The 23,284-nt window shown below is 51.7% G+C and overlaps 1 protein-coding gene across 2 annotated transcripts in view; it reads left to right on the top strand.

The window, feature by feature from the left end:
* Positions 1 to 478: 478 nt before the first annotated feature.
* The window catches only part of AR (androgen receptor), a 59,293-nt gene continuing 36,487 nt past the window's right edge, over positions 479 to 23,284 (top strand). The window contains exon 1 of one of the 2 annotated variants that reach the window (XM_075054096.1): positions 479 to 1,591. In XM_075054096.1, coding sequence (XP_074910197.1) covers positions 600 to 1,591 — 992 coding nt within the window. In that variant the 5' untranslated portion in view covers positions 479 to 599. The remainder of the gene's footprint in view (positions 1,592 to 23,284) is intronic. The other variant, XM_075054095.1, reaches the window with a different exon arrangement.

The raw sequence follows: 23,284 nt of genomic DNA, 5'->3' as shown, positions 1-23,284 counted from the left end.
CGGTGGCGGGCGCTGTTATCCAGCGGGCCGGGCCGGGCGGTCCTGTCCTCTCCCGTCCCGCTCCGCTCCGCCCGCGGGGGCCGAGCCCAGAAATTGCGGCGAGAGCCAGCGGCAGCGGCGCCGCTCCGCGGCCCGCGCTGCTCCGGAGCCGCCCCGCGGGGCTCCGCTCTCTTGCCGCCCCCGCCGTCCAGCCCAGCCTCCGCCGCCGGCGGAGGGGGAGCCGAGCGGAGGGCAGGGCGGGCGCCGCTTCCCTCCGCGGCGGGTCACCGGATTAATCATTGTAGGGACCCTGGGCCGCGCCGGTGGAGCGGGGCGTTCTCCCCCGCCGCGCCTCCTTCCCCCTCTGCCGCTCGCCCCACCGCTCACACGGACCGCAGGCAGCCGCCCACGGCAGCCGCGCCTTAGCCCGCCGCCCCGGCTCCAACTTTTCCTGCCTGTTGCGCGCCCCGAGCACCCCGCCCGCCGCCGATGGGCGCCGCGGGCCAGCGCCGCCGCTAGCCGGCACGGCGGCCGGCCGGCCGGCCGGGGGGCGGCTGCCGGGGCTCTCCGCCCCCGCCCCGCCTGCCGCTGCCGTTTCCGCGGTCCCGCGCTCGGCGGGCATGGAGGTGCAGCTGGGGGTCGGCCGCGTCTACCCGCGGGCGGGGGGCAGGACCTTCCGTGGGGCTTTTCAGACCTTCTTCCAGAGCGTCTGCGAGGCTTTCCAGGCGCCGCGGGAGGAGCCGGCCGCCAGCCCGCAGCCGCCGGAGTGCGCGCCCTGCCCGCCCGGCGCCCGCCCGCCGCCGGGCTCGCCCGGCCGCCTGCCGCCCCGGGAGCCCCGCGGTGCGGGGAGGGCGCTGCCGGCGGGCGGCCCCGACATGGGCTCGCCGTTCCCCTGCGCCGGCGAGCTGCGGGAGCTGCTGTGCGAGGCGGGCGCGCTGCCGCTGCCGCCGCCGCCCGAGGCCGAGCCGGCGCCCAAGGAGGACCCGCTGGGCGACAGCGCCAAGCAGCTCTGCAGGGCCGTGTCCGCCTCCATGGGCCTGGCCCTGGAGGCGCCGGGCGAGCCGCTGCCCCGCGAGGACTGCATGTTCGCGCTGCCCGCCGGGCCGCCCCGCGCCCCGCGCCCGGCCGGCGGGGACCCGCCGGAGCCGCCGCCCGCCCCGGCCGCCTTCGCGGGCGCCGAGGCCGCCCTGGCCGTCGACGCGCCCGCCGGGCCGGGGCTCTACCGCGGCTCGCCGGGGCCGGCGGCGCGGCCGCCCCCCGGCTTCAGCCTGGCGGCGCCGCCCGCCCGCGTCAAGCTGGAGGGGCCGCCGGTGCCGGCGGCGGGCGGCGGCTGGAGCACCCCGTGCCGCTTCGGCCCCGAGACGGCCCCGCCGGGCCCCGCGGCCCCCTGGCCCGCCTTCTTCGCCGAGGAGGGGCAGCTCTGCGGGCCCTGCGCCGAGCCGCCCGCCGGGCCCTTCGGCTGCGGGCGCGGGCCGGCCGCCGAGACCGCCGACTTCCCCGCCGACGCCTGGTACCCGGCGGGCCGGGCGCCCTTCGCTGCCCCGGCCACCTGCATCAAGAGCGAGCTGGGGCCCTGGGTTGAGGGCTACGCCGGCGCCTACGGCGACGTCCGGTGAGTACCCGCGTCCCGCCGGCATCCCGCAGGCACCCCGCGTCCCACGCCGAGTCCCCCCCTGACTCCCCGCTGCCTCCCGTAGCTGCCCCGGCGGACGCCGCGGGTCCAGCCCGCCTCTGCCCTGGCTGCCCCCGGCTTGATTGACTTCTCCGCTGTCGGAGCCTTCCTTTTTACCGAAACGCTGTCACTTGTGACTTACTAGGCAAGATTGTGCCAGAAATACCGCGTTGAACTCCTGGACTTCGCCGCCGTCCCCTGAAGGTTGATGGCATTTATCTCTTTTCGTTACGCAGCTGTTCTGTCGGCTGCTGCGGGATTCCCGATGCTGTGCTTGAAGCACGGACTGATCTTCGAGATCGAGTTGAAATTCTCCCTGCGCCTTGCTCTGCCGTGAGCTAGACGAATGGGGAATGAGCTGTGCAGAACAGGCGGAAACTGCTGAATGTATAGGCAGAGAAATACTGCATGTGCTTTGAAGGTCTTTTTTTAAGTACAGATAGAAAATGTGTTTTAAAGTAGAGATACGAGAGTGTTAGGAATATGGCAGAGGAGGAAAGGTTTGTTTGAGAAGGATTCGATCAAAAGTAATTTCTTCTAGTGAATTAACTTCAAAAAAGATTAAGTGTCTGTAAAATAGGTATACACGATCTAAACCAGTGGGCATACTGCATCGTCACCTTTCATCATGGCAAAATGCATTGCTGCACAAGAGAATTGCTGCAGCTGATAGAAACGGGAGTGAGAATGTGACCATGAAAGCATTTTTCTGCCAGCTTGGAGGTAGCCCCATCCACAAGCGGTTGGTATGGCCTCAGCTTGGGGTCACATTGTTGGAGCTTCACATCCACATGCTCGCCCCATGGAACTCTGGTGGGAGCAAAGATTAAAATGAACAATTAGATTTTCCCTTTAAATTAGCACAGGGCAATCGCTTGTGCTTCTGTGCTTGTTTTGTTGCTTTAAAGTGCTCACAGCTTTATTCGGGCAGTGTAGTAATTATCTTCCACACAGTAATTTACTTGGGGATTTTACAAAGAAGTTGAAGGCTTGGCAAAAAAAAAGGGGGTAAAAGTAAGGACAGGTCAAAATGAGTCCAGCCATGAGTGTTGTACCAGCGGCAGGAGTTGAGCATACCCTGTGTATCTTTCTCTGGGGTCTGGGTAAATCTTTGCGGAAATCAGCACAGAGTGAGCAGGGGTGAATAAAGTCAGAAAAGTTCAACCGTCCAAATACTGTCAATGGGTGATGCAGGTTTTTGATAGCAGAAGGCTCAGCCTTGCGATGGTTTGTTTGCTGGCAAAGCCTGTGCAATAGAACCATGCACAGATAGGGAATATTGCCTTAAGGAAAAGAGGTTTGGGCTTACATGGTGGTCAGCAGGCAGTAGTGTGGGCCAGACCTGGGCAGCAGGTAAATTTTGCCTGAGTCTTGCCTTAGAGATAAATGACGTCCCCCTTATTCCTGGGGGAAGTGTGTATCCTCTTCCTTGCAGCTCTGTTCAGCCGACGGCATCCATGTCCCCGCTCCCCCTGGCACAGCGTCTCTGAGGGGGCCTGGGCTCCTGCTGGCAGACTTCTGCAGGGGTCAGTGGGGTTGGAGCTAGCACAGAGAGCTTTTAAAGTGCCATTATCTTGTCCTTTGAACTCTGTGCTCATACAGGGTTACACAGCTGCTGCAAAGGTGTAATGGACTGGCAGTGTTTGTACCCCTCTCTGTGTTCGGATGCAGTTTTAAAATGCTGCAAGGAAAGCAGAACGCTCCTTTGTGGTCTGGCTAAAGCTGTACATGTTAATTGCTCCCAGGTTTATATTTCATCCTAGCAAAGTCTCCATTAACTTTACAGTGTGCTGCCTATCCATTGCTGTGGCTTTTAATTTTCTCCTGGGTATACAGCAGTACCAGTGCAATGAGCAGCCTCTGTGGCAGCTGGAGCCGGGGGAAGTGGCTCATGTACCAGCTTCCCAGGCAGCAGTGCCTGTGAGGAAATGGTCATGGGAGCTCAAACACTTTACTATAAAGTTTCCTCACCAAAGGATGGTCTGCTTTGGACCTGTCCTCCCATGCTAGCGTCTAGTGCTAAGTGTAAGTTCCTGCCCTATGTGGCATTGCACAGAAAGCTTTACCCTCTTAGCCTTAGGAAATGTAGTCTACAGCATTTTCTTTGAGTGGTGGTGGGCACTTCCACGGGCTCCCTGCAGCTTTCCCGGCCTAAGGAGATCCGCGCTTCAGGTGCCTGTGCTGTTGCAGTGCTGTCGGCAGCAGCTGCAGATGCAGCCCAATCTTCTTTGAAGAATAAGGAGCATTTCAAGGTGTGTTGCTCCTAGTCCTTTCTCGTTTTGAATGGCCCTGCTTTGTGCTAGCAGGATTGCGTCCCTTCCCTCCAAGGTGAACTTCTCTTCAAAACCCCAGCTCTGCCCTGATGTAGTCTGGGTCAGGCACAGGTAGGTGTTTTTTAAGTTAAACACCCCCACCAATATATGACACTAAAACATGAACAGTTTCTTAATATTTGGGGGGAATTGTTTGCATTTTCCCTTTATATAAACTACTATCAGTTGGGGTTTTGGAGTTCTGAGTAGAAGAGTTTACCTCTAAAGCCTTGAGAGCGGTGCTGAACTGCTTGAGGGATCATTATTGAAAAATCAGGTGCTGGCTTCGACCTTGGTCTGGGATACAGCATGCACAGCTCGTAAAACAGATGCTGTCAGCTGCTGGGGTTTGCCTTGGAAGCCAACAGATCCAATGGGACCAAGTTAAGGTGCCCCCTCGGCAGGAGCCCCACTCACCGTTTCGTGGCATGGTCGGTGCTCTCCAGGCGCAGGGTGGGATGGCTGCTGGGACCTGTGCAGATCCGTAAGTGCTGCCCCCCCCGCCTTTGCTTGTGCAGAGCAGGGGATTTGTCTGGGTTTAGAGGCACTGAAACATTACATAGGAAACAAAGTAGGCAGTAACATGATTTGTTTTATTTTAAAGCTTTTGATATGGTGTACCTGATTGTGCCAGTAATGCTTACGTATAATTAGCAATTAATCCAAGGTTTTGTTACACTGTGGACTCATAGCTGTTTATCTTTGTGCTCGTTATTGCATAATTATTACCAGCAGTCCTCGAGATGACTAAATAACCTGTTTTAAGAGTGAGACGCAGCATTGATAGAATAAATCCAAAGTTATGGCATCAAACTGACTTGTAAGACTAAAAGACAGCGCTGGGTGAGTAAGTGGTGTAGGCCTATTTGGTTTAAGCTAAAATGGAATCAAAGAAGGAGCTATTACTGAAGCAATGGAAACAAAGGTGATAAACGAATTTAAGGCGTAATTGGCTCAGAAGAATCTAGCTGTCCATGTAGTTTCAGATGTGTTTTAAGTGGCATTTGCTATTACTACTGTTATCTGTTTGGTATCCCTGTGTTTGGTGGTCACACCTACCTGCAGATTCCTTTTTCGGTTCGGTTGTAATCAGTTTGGGTGAGTGCCGTGTGTTTATGCATCACCTGGCATAATAGCTATATAATCTTTTTGTGGCCAGCTATGTAATTGTGACACCGCTTACAGATAATGCCTGTAATAATTTCTACCTATTGAAGGAGGAGATAAGATTCTGATAAAAAGATCAAGGGCGAGTTATTACACTAGGAGATGAGATGAGGCAGGAGGCCGTTCTCTGGGCTGCCCTGGCTCCCAGCTGTACCCAGCTGCCCTGCACCTGCCTGGGTGCTGCTTGGGCATCCCCTTCCCCAGGGGAGGCTGGGGCACCCTCAGCTCTTCACTGGCGGGACTCAAAAGCCCTTGGGAAGGGGATGACTGTCCTGTCTGTTGTTGTCAGTATGACCTTTCTGCTCAGGCGAATAGTGATATTATGTAAATGTTTCTTTTGAAGGCAAGCCCTGCGTGGAGGAATGCTGTTTCTGAAGCCTGTCCCTCTGGCCAGCTTTGTAATTCGTACTCGTGGTCCACAGGTGCTGGTACAGATCCATGGATGGCAAACCTCAGGTGGCTGGGAAAGTCAGCGATGTGCTAAAGGTTTTTGAAGGTTCCTGATAAAAGGAGAAGAGAAAGCACAAAAAAAAAATTTCTTCCTCATCACCTTTCAATTCTTGTCCCTACTGAGAGGCATGAGAAGGCTGTTTTAAACACAGAATAAAATGACAGTCCTGCACCAGTGCTGTGTCTGGTTTAGAGAACTCAAGACTCCTTTAAACTTGAATTGGCACGCTACCAGGCTATGATAAGATGCTCATCTGTCACGGCTTGAGTTAAGGTTGTGAAACAAGTGATACGCTGAGGATAGATAACAGGAGTAGCCGGGATGTTCAAGTTCTGCTCAAGCCTTATTCTTGCAGAATAGCAGTGAGTGCAGCGAACCCCTCATGATCAGGGAGAGCTGCAGGGATGGGCACTGCTGGCTTCCCCACAGCTGTACTGGGAGCACAGCAGTTGTGGCTCCTTTCTCTTGGTCCTGAGAGTTGCTATCTGAAGAACCGTGACATGCAAGCCAAAGCTCATTCATTTTCTTCCATGCTTAGCTAGTTGACTTGTTTTTATTTCACTTTGAGGGTGCTGATTTATATAGTATTTCCCATGAGTTAGTTTTCATTTGAATTGATAAATGAGATTATCCTTTTCCACAGCTAGTTGCCTAGACTCAGCCCGCAGTGGTGTGAGAGCAGCAAGTGGCCCTTTCCAAAGATGGGCTGTTTGACTTGACGCTGGGTGCACACTGAAATCCACGTCTGGAGCCTGGGTCCTGATGGCATAACACATGGAGAGACTGGCTGTTTTCTTTTGAAACTGCCCAGAAAACACTCCAGACTGGAAGGATCATGGTCCTTGTGTTAACACACTGGCTGAGCCCATGGGCATTAAAAGAAGCATTGGTACTCTCCATCCTCACCCAGGTTTGTGCTTGCCAGTGCAGTGGCCCGAATGCAGTGCTGGAGGTGGCGAAAGCTCTGTCCGAGGGACTGGGACAGCCCTTTCCTTTGCCATTACATTGGGATTTATGTCTCTGGTGATGAATGAAGGAAGAATAACCATTTCTGGTGTTCTTTATGTTCTGACTTGCTCCTTCCACTTAATTGATTTTGGTTCTGGGGTTTCTTAGTATTTCCATAGCATATACCACGTCTCATAAAATGCTCTCCTTTTCCCCTCCCTCCTTTCTCTGTCCCTCACTCCCTTTCCTCTCGCACTGACTCTCCCACTGTCCAGCTCTCCCTTTCCCACTGGGAAGGAGCGATGTGTCACCTTGTTAAGGGATGGGCTATGGAGGGCATACACGCACGGTGTGTGTGTGGGACCCGCCTGTCTGCTCTTATGACACAAAACATCTCTTTGCCTTTTTACCCATTCATTATAAAACTGTTCAAGGGCAGACTTTGCCCCATCCTCTTCTGTGCTTTCCCATCCTCTTCTCCACATGTCTTGAATTTTTGAGCTCTTATACCCTCTGGAAACTGGTTCCAAAGTCTCATTCTTCATAGCAACAGTGATTACCTTTCCCTCCCCAGCTTTCTCTTAAGTGCTGGTTGCAATGACAGGATAAGCTCTACATGACATTTGGTGTAAAAAACAGTGGCTGAGAATTCAGAAAATTTCACCAAAGAAATAATGTATAAAAGGAGCATTGATGAGTTTGAGTTATACAGGCATTTTGTGTATTCTGTCCTGTATTACCAAGGACTTCAGGGCAGGAAGCTGTAAAGGATTTGCCCACAACAGCTATTCTCCTACTTGCACAGCTTTTTTGTTTTCTCTGCTGTTTACAGTATTCACTGGTATTTATTTGTTCTGCAGATGATAGCTGTCCTTTGCGTTACTTCTTGCAGCCAGTCTATAGTATAACCTATTGGTTTTCCTGTTCCGAGAACTTAATTCCAGCCAGAGAGCTAGTTAAAAATCGGTAGTGATTTGGTTCTTTTTCTGAGGTCAAAAGGCAACGTATTTCAATATACTGATTGTGAATGAGAGATAAAGTATGGTTTGCAGCCTGGGTAGGAACGTGTAGCTTTGCATATTACCATATCTGAAAGAAAACCGTGCTGGTTGCACAAGTGTGCCTTTCCACCCATGTTTCTTTCTTGGGAGGCCACAGGGACGGGCATCAGCCCCGTGGCAGGATCAGCCCCTCCAACGGGACACGCGTACCCTGGGGCTGCTGCCGCGCACCGAGCGGGAGGATGGTGCTGCTGCTGGTGGCTGCGGCTGCACTTGATGATGATCTGTCACCACACTGCTGAAAGCACCTGCAGGCATTGCAGCGTAGAAGGTATTGGCATGGGGCAGATGCTTGTGCTGTGCCGAGGAGCCCGGGACCTTCTATCAGGTTTGTGGGTGCTTGTGTCTGGAGCGTGCTGCTGCTGCTGGCGTGTCCCTGTGGCATGGTGCAGCTGATTCCTGGAAGTCTTTGCCTGTGGCCCCTTGCTTCAGACCAAGGAAGGTGTGGGAGATCCTGGCAAGAATTAAAGTGGAAACACTGTAGCGAGGCAGTGAATGCTGAATACCATCCGCCACCAGGGCAGCCCCTCCGGATGATGCACAACTCCCCTCACCTCCGCTCTGAGGACCCTCCAAGGCCATGCTTAGCTCCAGGCAGGAGACAACAGTTTGCTCTGTGTCCGTGCCAGGGTTGCATCTTTGCATTGCATCTCTCAGGTGAATGAAAGAGATGGCATGCAGTACTTGGACAGCAAATTTCAGATAGGCAGCTCAAAGAAAAAGCACAGTGAAAGCTGGAGCTGATCAGAAGTCAGAGTCTGTGCATGGTAGGGAAGAAAAAGTGTGCTTCTGAACTGGGAGGAAAGCTGGAGTTGTTGCCATTTATTGGAGGAAGAAATCCCCAAATTTCCTAAAACATTGGAAATTGTTTTAGTCACATGGGACCATTTTGTTTTGGTATGATGAAAGCAGTTCCTTTTCACAGAGTTGAAAATAATTTGTAATAGAGAGTAGTAGTTCAGTTGTTTATATTTTTCTGTCATTCATATTAATTACATTTTTGTCTTGGCACTGAGCTTCATGCATACTTTATAAATTGCTGATTTTAAAATGGCAGTCCTAGTTTGCCATTTCTGTATTGGCAATTGTTATTCCAATTTGCTGTCAGTCTGTACTTGGTATGCTCGCTGGTGGCTGTCCACTGGGCTGCTTCAGTAGGCTATTTAGTTTGAAATGGATACTTGCTGCGTGTGATTGTAGGCTAAGATTACAAAGTTAAATATAAAAGAAAAAAAACCATATTACTTTATCATCCAGTGGAACGTTTTAAACTTATCAAATGAGCGTTTACTGAAAGAAAACTATTCTGTGGGAGACTTTCTACTACTTCCAGTAAAAACCATTTGTTTCTCTGAGCTGCTCTGGTAGATACCAATGGTCTGTGCAGCAGTTGTATGACTCTGACAGTTAAACTTTGGAAATATATGTAAAAAATTAAGTTCCCCCGTGCACAGATGTTCAGCAAGAGGCCTGGGAGCGTTGTGCCCATGAGATCGTTGCAGCCTGTGGGGCTGCAGTGTTGGCTGGGACCCTGTCCCCACTGCATGGTGCTCAGCCTGCCTGCCTGCAGCCATCCCCTGAGGCAGCCGGCGGGCAGCACCCACCCCAGCCAGGGCAGGCTGGGAGAGCGGAGCCTCCTCTGCAACTGGACTGGGCAAGCAGGATATGCAGCTCAGCTGGTGCGCAGTAACTCGTGAGTGTAATCTGGGAACACTCTGCATTGCAGCTGTTTATAAAGGTCCCGAGCAGCTTCTGCCCCTCGTCACGCAGTTCCTCAAAACCCTCCTTTGGCATTAGAGCTCACAGAAATCTTGACGTAATAGCCTGATAAGCCTTATACCTCTGCATGCACTTTAGGTTTTAAAGGAGGTTTTTAATGTTTGGTATGTTGCAAGATGATCTACGCGCCTTGAGAGATAGCAGCCATGCCTGTTTTGCTCCATTCCCTCTGCATTCCTCTGTACCATTTTCAGGATGTTAGCAGTCTTGAGCACATTTGCAAGTGGAAAAAACCAGCACAGGATTGTCACGGCATCGTAAGCCAGAAGGCAATGCTAAGCAAGAAGCATCAGATGAACCTAGCTGCCTGAAGGGCTTATGAGACATGGTCTTTTCCTCTTCTTCAGTTGATTTCAGTATTTTTTGTAATTTGAAGTGAATTTTCTTTTTTGGAAAATACTGCATAGGCAGCTGTAGAATTCCAGGTCTCTGCCACAGTACACGTGTAGCAGATGCAGCATCTTCATGACTTCGCTATCAGCACAATCTGGGGGGGCACCACCTCTCTTGAGATAATGAGAGAGAGAGAGGGAACTTCAGGCACCAGTGCCCATTTGCTCCTCAGCTTTTCTTATGGTTTCCTACAGTGTTGCTGCTGCCTTGAAGAATGTTTTCTGCAGAAGGGATGTCTGCACCAGAAGCTGACACAAAGCAAACACCACAAAGTCAACTCAGACAGACCAAGTGACTTGTGTCAGCTTGGAAGAGACTTCTCTTTGACACCATGTCAAATTGGTGACGTGACAAGGAGGACATGGGCACCTTCCTTTGTTATTATTGTTAGGTAAGATGTGAGCATTTGCCAGAAGTGATCGATCTCCTCTCACCTTGGATGAACCCACTTTTTCACCATATTCATAGGAATGCAGCAACGGTGAAGTTTTCTATGTGGGTACCAGATCCTTTCCAGCTCTTTCTTTTCCTCAGGAGATCCAGGAGACAGTATGTACAAGAGGCAGATGTCCTGTCTCCCATTTTAGTGGAGCGTTTATGCCCGGTAAACAATGAAGAGGCAGATACAGGCATGTCATCTCTTAATACCTGGTCAGTGCAGGCATGCCATCCTGTCTCTGCTGTCCGTTTTCACAGTTGTTGGATTGCAAACCAAACTGCAGTATTGCAGCTTCTCATTGCTGCCAGGGGTCAAGAGGTAGCTCCAGGGTGCACCTCACTGGCGTCTGCGGGGCACAGCCACGGCAGCAGAGGATGGCCGGCAGTGGCTTTGTGAATCTCTGCTTCAGCTGGATCTTCTCTTCCTCCTGCACGGGCTGGCACAGATACCAGCAGGGAACACCCGGAAGATTCTTTCTGGCCACTACAAATCTTCTGCATGGGAAACCTGCATAGCAGCACGGACTTAGAGGGATGGGTAACCTGCTCAGAATCCTTCCCTACAGCCTAGGCTTCATGATCCAGCGGGTGATGAGTGAGGGAAAGCCACAGGACCGCTGTCTGGATCTTGTTAGTGTTCTTTGAAGAAGTTACCTTCCAGTACACTGGTAGGATGCGGTGAGTGCTGAGGGGTCACGCCACCGGCTGCTGATGCTGCTGCTGCACCGACACTGGGATCCAGCATTCACCCATGGGGCGTCCCTGCCCTGCCCTGCTACTGCTCGCCTCAGGTGGGAGCACTACCACGTCTGGGTCCCGCTTCCTTTCCCTCTCATCCTTGGCTGCCGAGGGTGAGGGCGGACCAGCCAGCCTGAAGGGTTGGTCCCTCAGTCTGTACTGGGCCTGGCACACTGCTCAGTGGGGTTTGGGTGTTGGATGCCAGATGCTGTGCTTGTGCCATACCGTATGGAGCACTGTGTTGCACGTGCACCTACTGTCACTGCTTCTCTTCTGCAGCTCTGGGGAGCCCTGATGGCTGTGGTGTCCTGCAGCACACTCCTCGGGCGAGGGAACTGGGCATGGGCTCTGGGTGTGTCGGCAGTGCAGGAGGTACCCCCCTGCACCAGGTATCGGCACATGTACGGGTCCTTGTGGAAGCTTGTTTTGCTCTGCATGAGAGCTTTAAATTAATTAGTGCAAAGAGTAACTTAGGATTTGACAGTGAATATGGACAGTAGGAGGATACAAACAACTTTTACCTGGTACACAAAAGCATATTCATTTTCTTGTAGGTCCCTTGTAGTTCAGATCTTTTGCAGAGATGGGTCATATGGCAGAAAGCTGAATAAAAATGCTCATTTATTTTGGGGAGTGAGAAGCAAATCTTAAATTTTGTGTACATCCTTAGGGGTGAGAATGATACACTCCCAGTGGCCCCATCACTCACAGTTTTGAGTTAGCACCTACATGAGTAGGGTGACAGGAGCCCCAGCTTGGATGTCCAGAGGCCTCAGTTTCATAGGCAGTGGTTGCAGAGTGGTGAGCCTTCCTTTGGAAGGAGTTTTGGGATCCAGGGATAGGAAATCAGGTCTGATTTTTAAAGTATTTGCTTGAAAAAGCTAAAGCGTGTAAAAGAAGTTGTCTTGTGAACTTCAGATTTGTGCTGCGTAGCAGAAAGCATAAATTCTGCTTCGAGAAAAAAGAGCCTGTGGAAGAAGTTGACGTGTCTCTGCATGGCTGACAGTGCTGCTGAGAGCAGCGGTGTCCTGCTGACTGAGGGCTTTGCTGGTGAGTGAGGCAGGGAGCCTCATCCATTACTGCGCTCGTGCTGACAGCGAAGGATCCCCGTGATTTCATGTGGTCCCAGTGGAAATCCCAAGCGCTGAGGCTGTGGGAGGCATTCATCCTCTGCTTACAGTTCACGCAGAGGGAGTTAAATCTGAACCTTGAGGAAGCTGCCAGCCAGGCAAGCTGGAGTCTGATTGGGCAGGTGAGCTGTGCTCTTGACTGGGTGAAAACATTTGTCTTTTGGGAGGGAGGTGTTTCAAGGCTTGGGATTTACAGAATGCAAGGCAGGATTGATGCTGGGGAAGGGAAAAAAAGGTCATTTTACGTCGTTCAATGATTCTCAGCATTTTGAGATGCTGGTTGTGACAACAGGGCTGTGAGAAGCCAGCGCTGGCAGTTACGGCGTGAAAAGGTGGCGAGATAAACCTCAGCTCAGCTGTGGTGGGTGGCGGCGGGACTGCTGGGCTGGGCGTGCCATGCTCCGCCAGCCCCGGCTGCCTTGGCGTGGCTTGGCAAGCATTGTGCCAAAGCTTTGGGGCCGCAGCCTTCAGTTGGTCCACAGGTCCCTGGGGACCTCTGGACTGCTTTAGCGGTCTGCGGAGGGTAATTGGCAGTTATCTGTGGTTTGGGTATGCTATACACAGGGACCTGGCTGCATCTGTGTGGATGAGCATTCCTGGCTTTTGAGTAGGAGTGACCTCGTCCAGCCCTCACCTGGCGTTTGAGGCTGAATGCCTCAGAGAAGCCAGGCTGTGTTTGTTTTCCTGTGGTGGAAGAAAGCAGTTTGGTCACTTTGGGATTTTAACTCAGACAGGCTGGAGGCCCTGGTGTCCATAGTCGCTGCATGCTGTGTGGATGAGAACTGGCTTTATTTTTTAACAATAGTAGTGGTATGAGTGAGATCATTAAAATATAAAAGAACTGACCCAGTTGTCATGGCAAAGACTTGTGACGGAGGTTCTTCATCCATATTCCCTTTCACTGTATCTACTGCTGCCTCTGTCTTCTCTGCTGATCTGCCTGTGGTACTCATCCATGTCCAGCTACAGTTTCATCCTTCTGCCAGCTCTGGATGTGGGGCAAAGTGAAGAAGGAGCTGCCCCAGGAGAGCCCAGTAGCCCTGCATGACTCAGGCAGTGAGATGCCTCACTCACCTGGACAAGGTGCCTGTGACAGGCAGTGTTGGCAGTTGTTGCAACATGGGTTTGTGTTTTATTCTGCTTTAAAAATAATTATTACAACCCCAATGCTTCTCATGGGTATTTTTAAGTGCAGTTCATTGTATCCTCTAACAGTAATAAAAATACTGCCAGTAATAGTACTTTGTGCTTTTACGGCACTTTTCTTTTGAAGCGCTTATGAGCAGCAGTTCATTTAGCCTCCAGGCAACCATGCAAAATAGGTATTACTCCTTTCCAGTAGATGAGGAGGGATGAGGTTTGTCGGGAGCTGTTTGGCTTTGGCAGCAGTCCCTCAGAGCCTATGAACAGCTGTGGGCCCTGGCAGTCGTCAGAGCTAGGCTTGTGGGGGGCCGCGTTGGGTTTTGTGCTCAGTTTTGGGAGAGTCCTGCAGAAGCATACCTGTGCACTGGACTTTACACCCTGTCAATAGTCCCATTTACTTTAGCAGACCTGAGTACTGTCCTTGGGGATGTCTGACCCCATCCAGCTCCCAGGCGCCCGGACTGTGTTTGCAGGAGAGGGGCTACGGGAGCACAGCACCTCCCCTCGGGGGACCCAGGCGGGAGCCTCCGCACTCCCTGGGTGCCTGTGTGGGCGGCGGGCAGAGGGAGACGGGACGGGCAGGGAGGGCAGGCTCGGCTCGGGCTGCTCTCTTGCTGCTGCTTTTTTTCCTGTTTAGTGCAATCTGAGCAGAAGCCAGAAAGAGCAAGGTCACCCATGCTCCTCTGTGGTTTGAAACTCCCCAGCCCCCCATCTGGGGAGGCCTTTTTAAGTAGTGAGAACAAACAAAGTCAAATGCTGACACGTCCTCAGAAGCAGTAAGAGTGATTTGTCGGGACACAGACCACAGATTAAGTGATTTTGCAGAAGTAGCAATCATCTTAAGAATACAGCCCAGCTCTACAAATATTTGTAGCTGATGCCCTTTCCCCAGGCAGTGGGTACCTGTCCCACTGCAGCGGGAATTGGATGCTGCCCTGCTCCGGGTGTCTCGGGTATCTGCACAGCGTGGATTATACTCTGAGCTCTCTGCAGGTCTCCCAGTGACTTTTCTGTGCAATCAAAAAGTGGAATGGAGAACACCATAATAAATAAATAACAATCCCCAGTGAAGAGCAGCAGATAAGCCTGTGTTTCTGCTGGAGCAGCTGGTTGGGTGCCTCCATCACGCTGCCTGGGGTGTGGGGCTGCCAAGGGGCTTTGTGATGCCATGGACCATGCTGAGGTCCTTGAGATTGCAGGCAAGGTGGCTGCCACTTCCAAAACAGCTCTGGAAGCAAAAGATAGGTCTTAAATAAGGCTTAGAAAGTCAGTGCAGAACCACCGATATTGGGACACCAGTAGTGTTTTTATGGGGCGTCCTTTGCTGCGAGAGCGAGGGAGCACTGTGGGCAGCTGGCCTGTGAGTTAGCCAGAGAGACCAGCCAGGCACATTTTACTCTATGTAACCGTAGTGGACTTCAGTGAGTCTGCACCATGGAGAGCTGGACTGCCTCCAGAACACACTTGCTGTGCGCCTGAGCTGGCAGAGCTCTGGTCATGCTGTGCAGAGCGTGGAGAGTCACTTCAGCGTGCCGGGCAGTGTCCCGGACACTGCTTGCTCGCTGTGCACGGCCATAGTTGTAACGATTTATTTTTAACTCATTTAATGTCTGTAGCCAGGTGTCTGGGACAGGCGACGCTGGGAGGGATGTCCCTGGATGCTGGCCACCTGATCCGGGGTGCCAGCACCACCTGCAAAGCTCGGGGTTAAGTTCTTGCCTGAGCCTGAGGGGTCTGATGCACCGACGGCTAGTCTGGGGATGGGTGGGTGCATGCTGGGTGGGTGCAGGTTGGTGGGTGCCCTCTCCCTCTGCACCAATGTGCTCCTGTGGGGACTAGAAACTGGGGTTGGCTGCAGCTAGCAGCTTTGGGCAGAACCTCGAGGTAAATCCTGCATTGCAACAGCATCTTCACCTGCGCTGCCAGACCACTGTCCCGCTGGGTGTTCCTGGCATTGCTGCCATCAGGAGCAATCCCTACCAATGCCAGAGGGGAGGCTGCAGATTTCCTAAAACACCTTTTATAGAGTCACTGGGACATGTTCAGTTCCTGGGACGAGGTGGGAAAATCCGGGCCTTTGCTTCCTCTCCCCCATGTTCTCAGTGGTTGGGGACAGCCTTAGAGGGCTACTTCTTTTCTTTCCCAAGATGATACTTCTTTTTCTGGTGCTTTCTCACCAACCCTTCAGCAGTTTGACTGATGGTACATATTTTAGCTGCATTAGCTTCTTTGCCGGTTGGAAGCAGCAGAAAAAATGCTTTGACCTTGGCCCGTGTGCTGAGAACAGAGTCCAGGCACAAGTTTTTGTATCAGTAATTTCCTAGCGAAGGCTCCTGCCTCCTCCCCCTCCCTGCCTATCTGGAGCGGGCAGCAGCAGTGTCCACACATTTTCTGACGTGCTGTTGGGGAGGGTTTGGATGGGCTATCTGGGCAGCTCCTCTTTACTCTCGTAAAAGAAAAGGAAAAAAGTAATTTGTGTGCAGATCAGGTTAATTGCTTTCATCTGGGTTGCAATTAGGTGCATTAACTGGAAAGTGAAATACTGCATGAAGATGTTATTCAGATGATGTACCTTTTTTTCTTGGGTCCTGTGTGTGTGTGCATTTGTGGGCATGCGTCATCTTCTACCCACGGACACAACACATGTTTTTTGTATGCGTATTCTCTTCTTGCATAAATAACATCTCCATCCCTTGCCCCAGTGCCTGCAGCAATCCATCTGCAGACACTGTCTGTGGAGGAGAGGTGGAGAAATGGGTGCTTTGCACCACACTGTCTGTGGGAAGGAGCACCCATCACGGGTGCCCCCCTGGCTGGATGGGGGTCTGTGACCCTCTGCGCGGAGACATCGTGGGGGCTGGCACGAAATTGGCACCTCTTCTTGTCACTGCTCAGGCACAAAGTTGAGAACTAACCCTTCAGGTCCCTGTCTGTCCCTTCTCCCTCTGTCTGGAAGTGCCAGCTCCGTTTAGCAGGGCAGGGCTGGGTGGCACGTGTCTGGCTCAGGTCCGAAGCCTGGAGCCGTGCGTCCCATGGGGACCATGTTCCCTCCTCGGCTGGCTCTGGGCTTTGTCCCTGTGCATGCTTGTGCACTTCAGAACGTGTGGGGTCATCCCAGTTAACTCAGCCTGTTCACGTGGATTTAGCTTTCTGGTTTTCAGTTATTTGCTTTGTTTTTATGTGTCCCCTGTGGTCAGAGAGGAAAGTCTTTCCCTGATAATATGATCTTCTGCTTGCAAAGAAATCCATTACTTCCCGATCTGCTCCTGAGTCCCCAGGAACATCTTTAAATGGTGAGAAAAACAATAGCAGCACAGGGTGGTTTTTTTTTCCCTTTCTTGTTTATAGCACAGCCTGTGCCAAATGCCAGGTCCTTGGTTCTTGGCCATTTCCGAGGGTGCCTTTGAAGGAGGAGCAGAGTGGGGCAGTGCTGGAGCGCCTATGGGATGGAGCATCCTCCCGCTGTAGCTGTGCTGAGGATGGCAGCTAAGAGGGACGTGGGGGGCAGTGGTTCTCTCTTTGTTCAGCTCACCCTCTGCTTTGGCACGTTGGTGCTTAAACACTTGAATTATGGCCTGAGTTGGAACAGTTGCCCACGCCCCAGCAGGGGTAAGAGGGCAGCCTGAGGTTAGCAGGGTGGCAAGCCAGTCCCTCTGCGTGCCTGCCCAAGTTAACGGAGGGGGGTCCGTGTGTCCTGTGGGGATCCCCTGGGATCAGCAGTGATCCGTTTGCTCCCAGCCGTGTAGGCAGCCAGGCAGAGCCATGCCCTCACAGCCAGAGGAGAGGATGGGGCTCTGCCCCCACGCACCCTCCAGCTTTCCAAGGGTTGGCGTCAAGGTGGGTGCTCGGCTGCTTCAGCGGCTTTGTCCTGAGATGACTATCTCACTGCTTGCTTAGAAGAGAATTAAAAGAACACTCTCAAGGCTAGGAGGCCTAAAATTAGATGTGGCATCTGTGTTTTGGTTTGCAGGCGGGCTTAAAAGAAAATGATTCCTAGCTGCTTTCATTCTTCGCCGGCTCAGAAGAGCAAGGCAGAGGTGAAGCAGGCAGAGTGCTGGGCTCGTAAATGATTGCAAAGGCACCTCAGCTCTCTCAGGACATCGCTGCCTGGCAGGGCTGGTGTGTCTGCAGATTTCAGTGCCTGTCTGGTTATGGGGTAGTTCCTAAGCACATTCATCCCCTGGGATCAGCGGATTGCTGCTGTTGCAGGGTTCTGCCCTCTGTACTTCCCAAGAAATGCTTTCAGCCCCCAAAACAACAGGTCTGGCTGTCCATGCCTTATATCACTAAAGGAACGTACCGGCATCAAGGCGCCATTTCCCAGGGCTGTGCCAGGTTGGGATGCTTTGGGTTCACTGAGTATGCCACCAGGGCTCATACCAGCGCCACTCGCTGCTCATCGCTGCCAGCCCGGCCTCGCAGAGGTGCCATGGTCCTGCTGCAGCCAGCAGGCGTGGGCAGATGTGTGCCGTGGGCATGCACGGGCCCTACGGCAGCCGCCAGGAAAGGCAAGGCCGCGGACAGGAGGACCTGGCTGGATGTTAGCTGGTTGCTGCGGGATGCTGAGGAATATGCGTCTGCGTTGCCTCCATTGCTGAGATCAGGGCTAAGAGTGCCAGGAAGACCACAGATATGTGAAGCTTTAGCTATAATTTGCATGGTTGCTCTTTATGAGATGATTCAAAGCATGATCTGCTTTGAGGGCATGGGGAGATGATATTGTTGTGTAAGTTGTGAAAGTTGCGTAAGTTTCCTCTAGGAAACAAGTGATTTGCCAGCAGAGCTGAAGAGAAATTTTGCAGATATAGCTTATACCCGTTTCTAGACATAATAAGGAAAAGCATTTTTATGCCCCCGCAGCTGTGTCTCTGCAAAGGTTTAGTCTTGGTATAAACATGCCTAAAAATAAACCAATTCTGCCAGGAAGTTATGAGACCAGCTGAAGTTCCTACCTCAGCCAACCCAAGAAGCCCACCACAGGCTCTCAGCAGCCGCCCACAGCTGTGCCGGGAGCAGGACGTGGCGCAGGAGCTGGCACAGCTGGCAATGCACAGCCGCTGCGGCGAGTCCTGGCATCCCACTTCTGTGAGAGGGGATGCTCTGGGGCCAGGGTGGGAGGCAAGGGCTGCTCCCTGAGATGGATGTTTCTGTTTCTTCCTCTCTTCCCCATCCTTCCCCAGGGCTGCCGTGCTTTGCCAGGAGGAGGAGGAGGGTGCTGGCCCACCCAGCAGCAGGGAGGTGGGAGAGCCTGGACCAGTGGTCCTCTGAAAGGCAGCGATGCTGACTTTTGCTTTGCTGCCCGTGCTAGCAGGTCTCGTGTGTGTGGTGTGCCTCCCTGGTTGGGTGCCTCCGATATAAGTGGTATTTGTGGTCTTCTCATTTTTCCATGCTGGATTCCTCCACTGTCTGCCATCTGCCTGTTTTCAACTCATGCTTCATCCAATAGAGACATAAAAATACAGAAATTATGGCACCGCTTTCCTTAGCAATAATTCCACTGCCAAATGAAGTGGGGAAAATTTTATGTGTTTTAAATATCCAAGTTTGGGATTTAATCCTGTCATCTTTTAGCAATGTGGCTGGGAGCCTTCCCATTATGGAAGTTGTACTGGTGGTCTGGGGTTCGAGTGTGGTGGGGAGGGCTCCGGTCTGCAGCCCCGCTGTGCACTGACTTGTTCTTTGGTGGAATAACTGGGGAGTGGGATTATCAAATGGGTTTCCACAAGTTCCTGCAGGCACAGAGGCAGATGCCATCTCCAGCTGCAGAGCTGATGGGGCAGTTCATTGTCCGTAAGAAAGAGGAATGCTGTTAAGGACATGTTGCAAGTGGGGCAAGGTGTGGAGCCGTATTCCCACTTTCTCATCGTGGAAGAATGTGGAAGCCTGTGTTTACTAGAGTCTGTGAAACTCACGGGAGGTCAGTAAAATATAATGGTGGGTGGTTCTTGGGTTTTTCTGGCATCTCAGAGGAGGTCAGGCTCCCAGCAGAAGTCAGCACATCAGCACCAGGAATTGGCTGCACTGCTAAACAAGCTCTGGAAAGTAGAGAAAATCCGATTTATTCAGCCAGTTCAGTTCAAAGGCTAGTCATTCAAAACTGAGACCCACTTGGAGTTGAAAAAGCCAGAAATGTGTAAGGTTTGCTTTCAACCTGAGTAGAGAATGAGGCATGGGATAGTGGTATCCAATGACTATTAAATCTTGGAGATCCCTTAGAAAAGGGCCAGTCAGCAAAGTTTGCAGCTCACAAATAAGCCTAGCTTGCCTTTAGTAGTCAATTGATTTGAAATGCACTCTGCTTTGATAAGTTTAGTTCTGACTTACCAGAAGAGCAATTTAAAATGTTCACATTTCCATTGACTTTATGGATCCGTTTGAATGCAACTTGACACATATCACAAATAAAATATTAACCCAGCATCTAATAAATAAGAAATGTGTCATACACCATTTTCTGAGTTATAGAGTGGAAAATCAAAAGTCATGACAAACTGTGTAATTGCTTCAAAAAAAAAAAAAATTGTTAAACAGGAGAAGGCTCTTGCTAATGAACTGTCACATCCTCTGCAGAGGCATCAACATGGCCCTATTTAAAATGAACACATTCTGCACATTGCAAAGAGAAAATGTGAAGATAGGGAACATTACTGATTGCATTCTTCAGGGAAAATCACTGCAAAAGACAGATGTAGAAAAGATGAAAATCGATTATTTGCATAGAGGGATACTTGGTGCCAAGCTAAATTCTGATTACATTTGAAGTTCTATATGACAATGATTTAAATCAGTCCACCTTGGTTTTCATTCTGCAGTCCCTTATCAGATTCTATGGAGTTAGCTGAAGGTCCTGGGGGGACCACGAGGGAAGCCCCATTCCAGCAGGCATCCTCCTCTGGTCCCTGCCAAGGGACAGCTGGAGGGGTCAGCCCAGCTCTCGGAAAGAGGCGGCACGATTCGTGAGCAGAGCGTCTGCATATGGCACTGACATCAGTCCCCCCATCCTGCCAGCGCCGTGTGGACCCTATCGTCTCTCCCTCCAGCAGCTGCTCTTTTCAGTTTGAGACATGACCGCGCTTTGTTGATTGGCCAAGTGATTTGTGGAGATACCTTGGGGACCAAATGGCCAGTTCACATGAGGTGCTCTGGCTGCGCCCCATCACCAGACATGGGTCTGTGTGTGCTGGCCAACCACCCGGCCTCTTTGCAAGCCTCCCCTTGTCCCTATACCCTGCCAGTGAAAAGAAAAGTCTCGGAGCAGGTATTGTTCTACAAAGGCTTTGTGAGCCGGAGCAGAGACTACTTGTCTAATTTATAAATGCAGTGCTGGCGTTGAGATCCGTGTCCTATGAAAACAAAAGGAACATTAATCTGCATGTGAAGGGCATGTGGAGAGAGTAGCTCCAGTCTTCTGCCCCACATCGATCTCCGTGGTCGCGTGAGCCTGGCAAGCCCTGGGAGAGGATGGGGATTCCTGCTGTCAGAACCCCTCCTGCCCCCGGAGCGCTGCGCCAGCACTGTTCGGGGCGTGAGGAGCTGGCGCAGGTCCGGCAACCTCCAGTCCCCCTTCCCAGCCGCAGCACAGGTAGGCTGCCGAGGGGTGGCCTGGCGGGGGGGATTGGATCCGGCTCAGGCAGGGAGACATTTTGTTACATCTGGAGATTTGCACTTCAAACGGACTGTTGTGAAAAGCCCCCAAGGAACTTGCATAATCTCTTCCTAAGTGTTTAATAAGTATCACTGCACTTAGTTTTCAAAGAGGGAAAGCTAATTGTCTTCCTATGAAAGCAGACTGTTAGTACGTTGTCCTACAAGCCTGCAGTACCCTGCCAAGTACAGTAATGGCCAGGATGCTTTCTAGGGGACTGTAAGCCAGTCCTCCCTATCTGGCATGATGGCAGTGTCTCTTGGAGCGTGAAATATATGGATCAAGAGTATCTCATGATTTGTGATTTTCTTTATAGGCACATTTTGTTAGCAGAGGAGATGGATTTAAGAATGGAAGATTATGGTGTGGGTTAAACTAACTTAAAAGATATTAGTCAGGACAGACTGTTTCCTTGGGAAATAAGTAGGGCTGTCTGTGCACCAAGGACACCAAGGTCTTGTCCTTGGAGGCTCCAGGTGACTCTGCTGTCACCAGGACGATATGGTGTACAGCGCTGATGACCTCAGGGGTGCTCGTCAGGGCTGAAGCTTGCTTGCATTACTCCTGTTTTGCTTTTTGTCCCCTTGATGCTTCATAATCAGGTGAGTTCCCATCTTAAATAACCTTGCAATACGTTTATGCTGTCTCTTTTCATAGATACCTCCTCTGTCTGGGGAAATCAAGTGTTTCATTTTCTCTGAGCTCATTTATTTAAGCTGCTTCCTGAGCTCACTGGCTGGAGATCAGGTTTTGAGGCATAAGTTTTGGGTTCACAAAATGCAGGCAGCTGCCTACCGCAGAGGCCACCTGTGTGATACAGAGGCTGCAGAGTGGCTTTGCCCAGGCTTTGCATTTCTGGTATAGCATGCCTGCCTCCTGTCACCTTTTTAACCTCATTTTCTGCTTCTTTCTTAGGGATGACTGGAAGGTGAGAGCCAATGATGGTCATCAAAATCAGGAGACTCCCCAGTGGTTTGGGTTATGACATGGCCTCTGCTGTCCACCCCGTCAGTGGGTGTGCAGTGGCTCGGCTGGCTGGGGTGGCTGTTTGGGACTGTCCACTGGATGCTGGGACAGAGGCCTCCCCATGGGGCAAACAGCAGCCAGTTTCGGTGCAGCTCCAGGCTGGAGCAGCCTTCTTGTGCAGCAAAGGAAAGAGCCATGGGCTTGCCTGGGTCTGGGCTGGTAGAGGTGGGCTTTCAGCTGCAGCTGGCACCCAGTGTGTGAAAAATAAACTGTCAAAATAAGTAAATAGAGCATTCAGAAAGGAAAAAGAGAATTTAATTTGGGAGATTTGCAAATGGATTTGTTGAAATTATTTGTGCCCCCTGGGCTTGGAGGCAGCCTCTGAGCTGCTGCCATTTCTGCTGGAGAGCCCCATGCTGCTGCTCCTGGGAGCTGTTGGTGGGAGGACCTTCTCCTGAGAGTGTGCCAGTTCTGTCTGCCCTCACTGCCAGGGATGTTTGGAAAACCCGTTGTCATCTGCTAACGCTTATTTAAATCCAGTGAAGATCAAGTTCCCATACGTGTTGTTCCTGTTCACAGTGTGCACCATGCTCTGCTCTCTCAGAGATGCTGTCTTGCCTCTCTGCCTCCAGCAGTTATACAGGAAAACAAGAAATGGTCAGTTTAGAAACATATTCAAGGCTATTTAGAAAAAAGGATTTAAATTCAGTGTACAAGGCTGCATGTTTATAGATTAAATTGCCCGATGTGTTTTAACAGATGGAATGCTTTAAAGTTTCCATGCAGGCCTTATTATCTGAATCAGTGCGACTTAGTGACTGTGGATTGAAGATTCAGTTCAGCTCTGGCTGCAGCCAGCGGCAGTGAAACAGGAATGTGCAAGAGGACATGAGACTTGTGCCTGAAATGAACAGTCGTGCTCTTAGCTAATCATGGGTCTTGCACCTCGGCGTGAGTCATAGACCTTTGTCCAGGCATGAGCCACGCAACTCCATTGACAGGAAGCCAGTTACTTTTAATATTGTGTTTGAAAATGTCACGCACAGACGATGCCATTTTAAAGGCAACATTTACTCCTGATAACATTGCAGTACCTCAGAAATGACCGGACAGCATTCTGTGTCATCCAAGTTTGTGTGCAAGTGCTTATTCAGTTCATGGCGCAGCATCTTCTCGAGCATTATGGCCAGGCAGGTGTTTAGATATAGCATTGTAAAAGTGCAAAACCACCAACCACTTTGCCCAAAGGGCAAGGCGTGGGACCAAAAGCACTCCGCTTGGGGATTCCCAGCTGATGGCTGGTCAGGCGGGATGAGCATGGGTGCGTGGCAGCCGCTGTGGGTGGGCAGGCAAATCCCGGTTAGGGATTCTCCAAAGGCCAATCCAGCTGAGTCCCTGTGTTTGCAAATCCACTGCATTGTGCTTTGGCAGAAGTGTTTCTGGACAAGGCAGCTAAATCTTG

Source organism: Buteo buteo, chromosome 22 (genome assembly GCF_964188355.1).
Source record: "Buteo buteo chromosome 22, bButBut1.hap1.1, whole genome shotgun sequence".
NCBI classification, from domain to species: Eukaryota; Metazoa; Chordata; class Aves; order Accipitriformes; family Accipitridae; genus Buteo; species Buteo buteo.
Note: the sequence above shows the minus strand (reverse complement) of the source record. Positions and strands in the feature narration are given on the sequence as shown.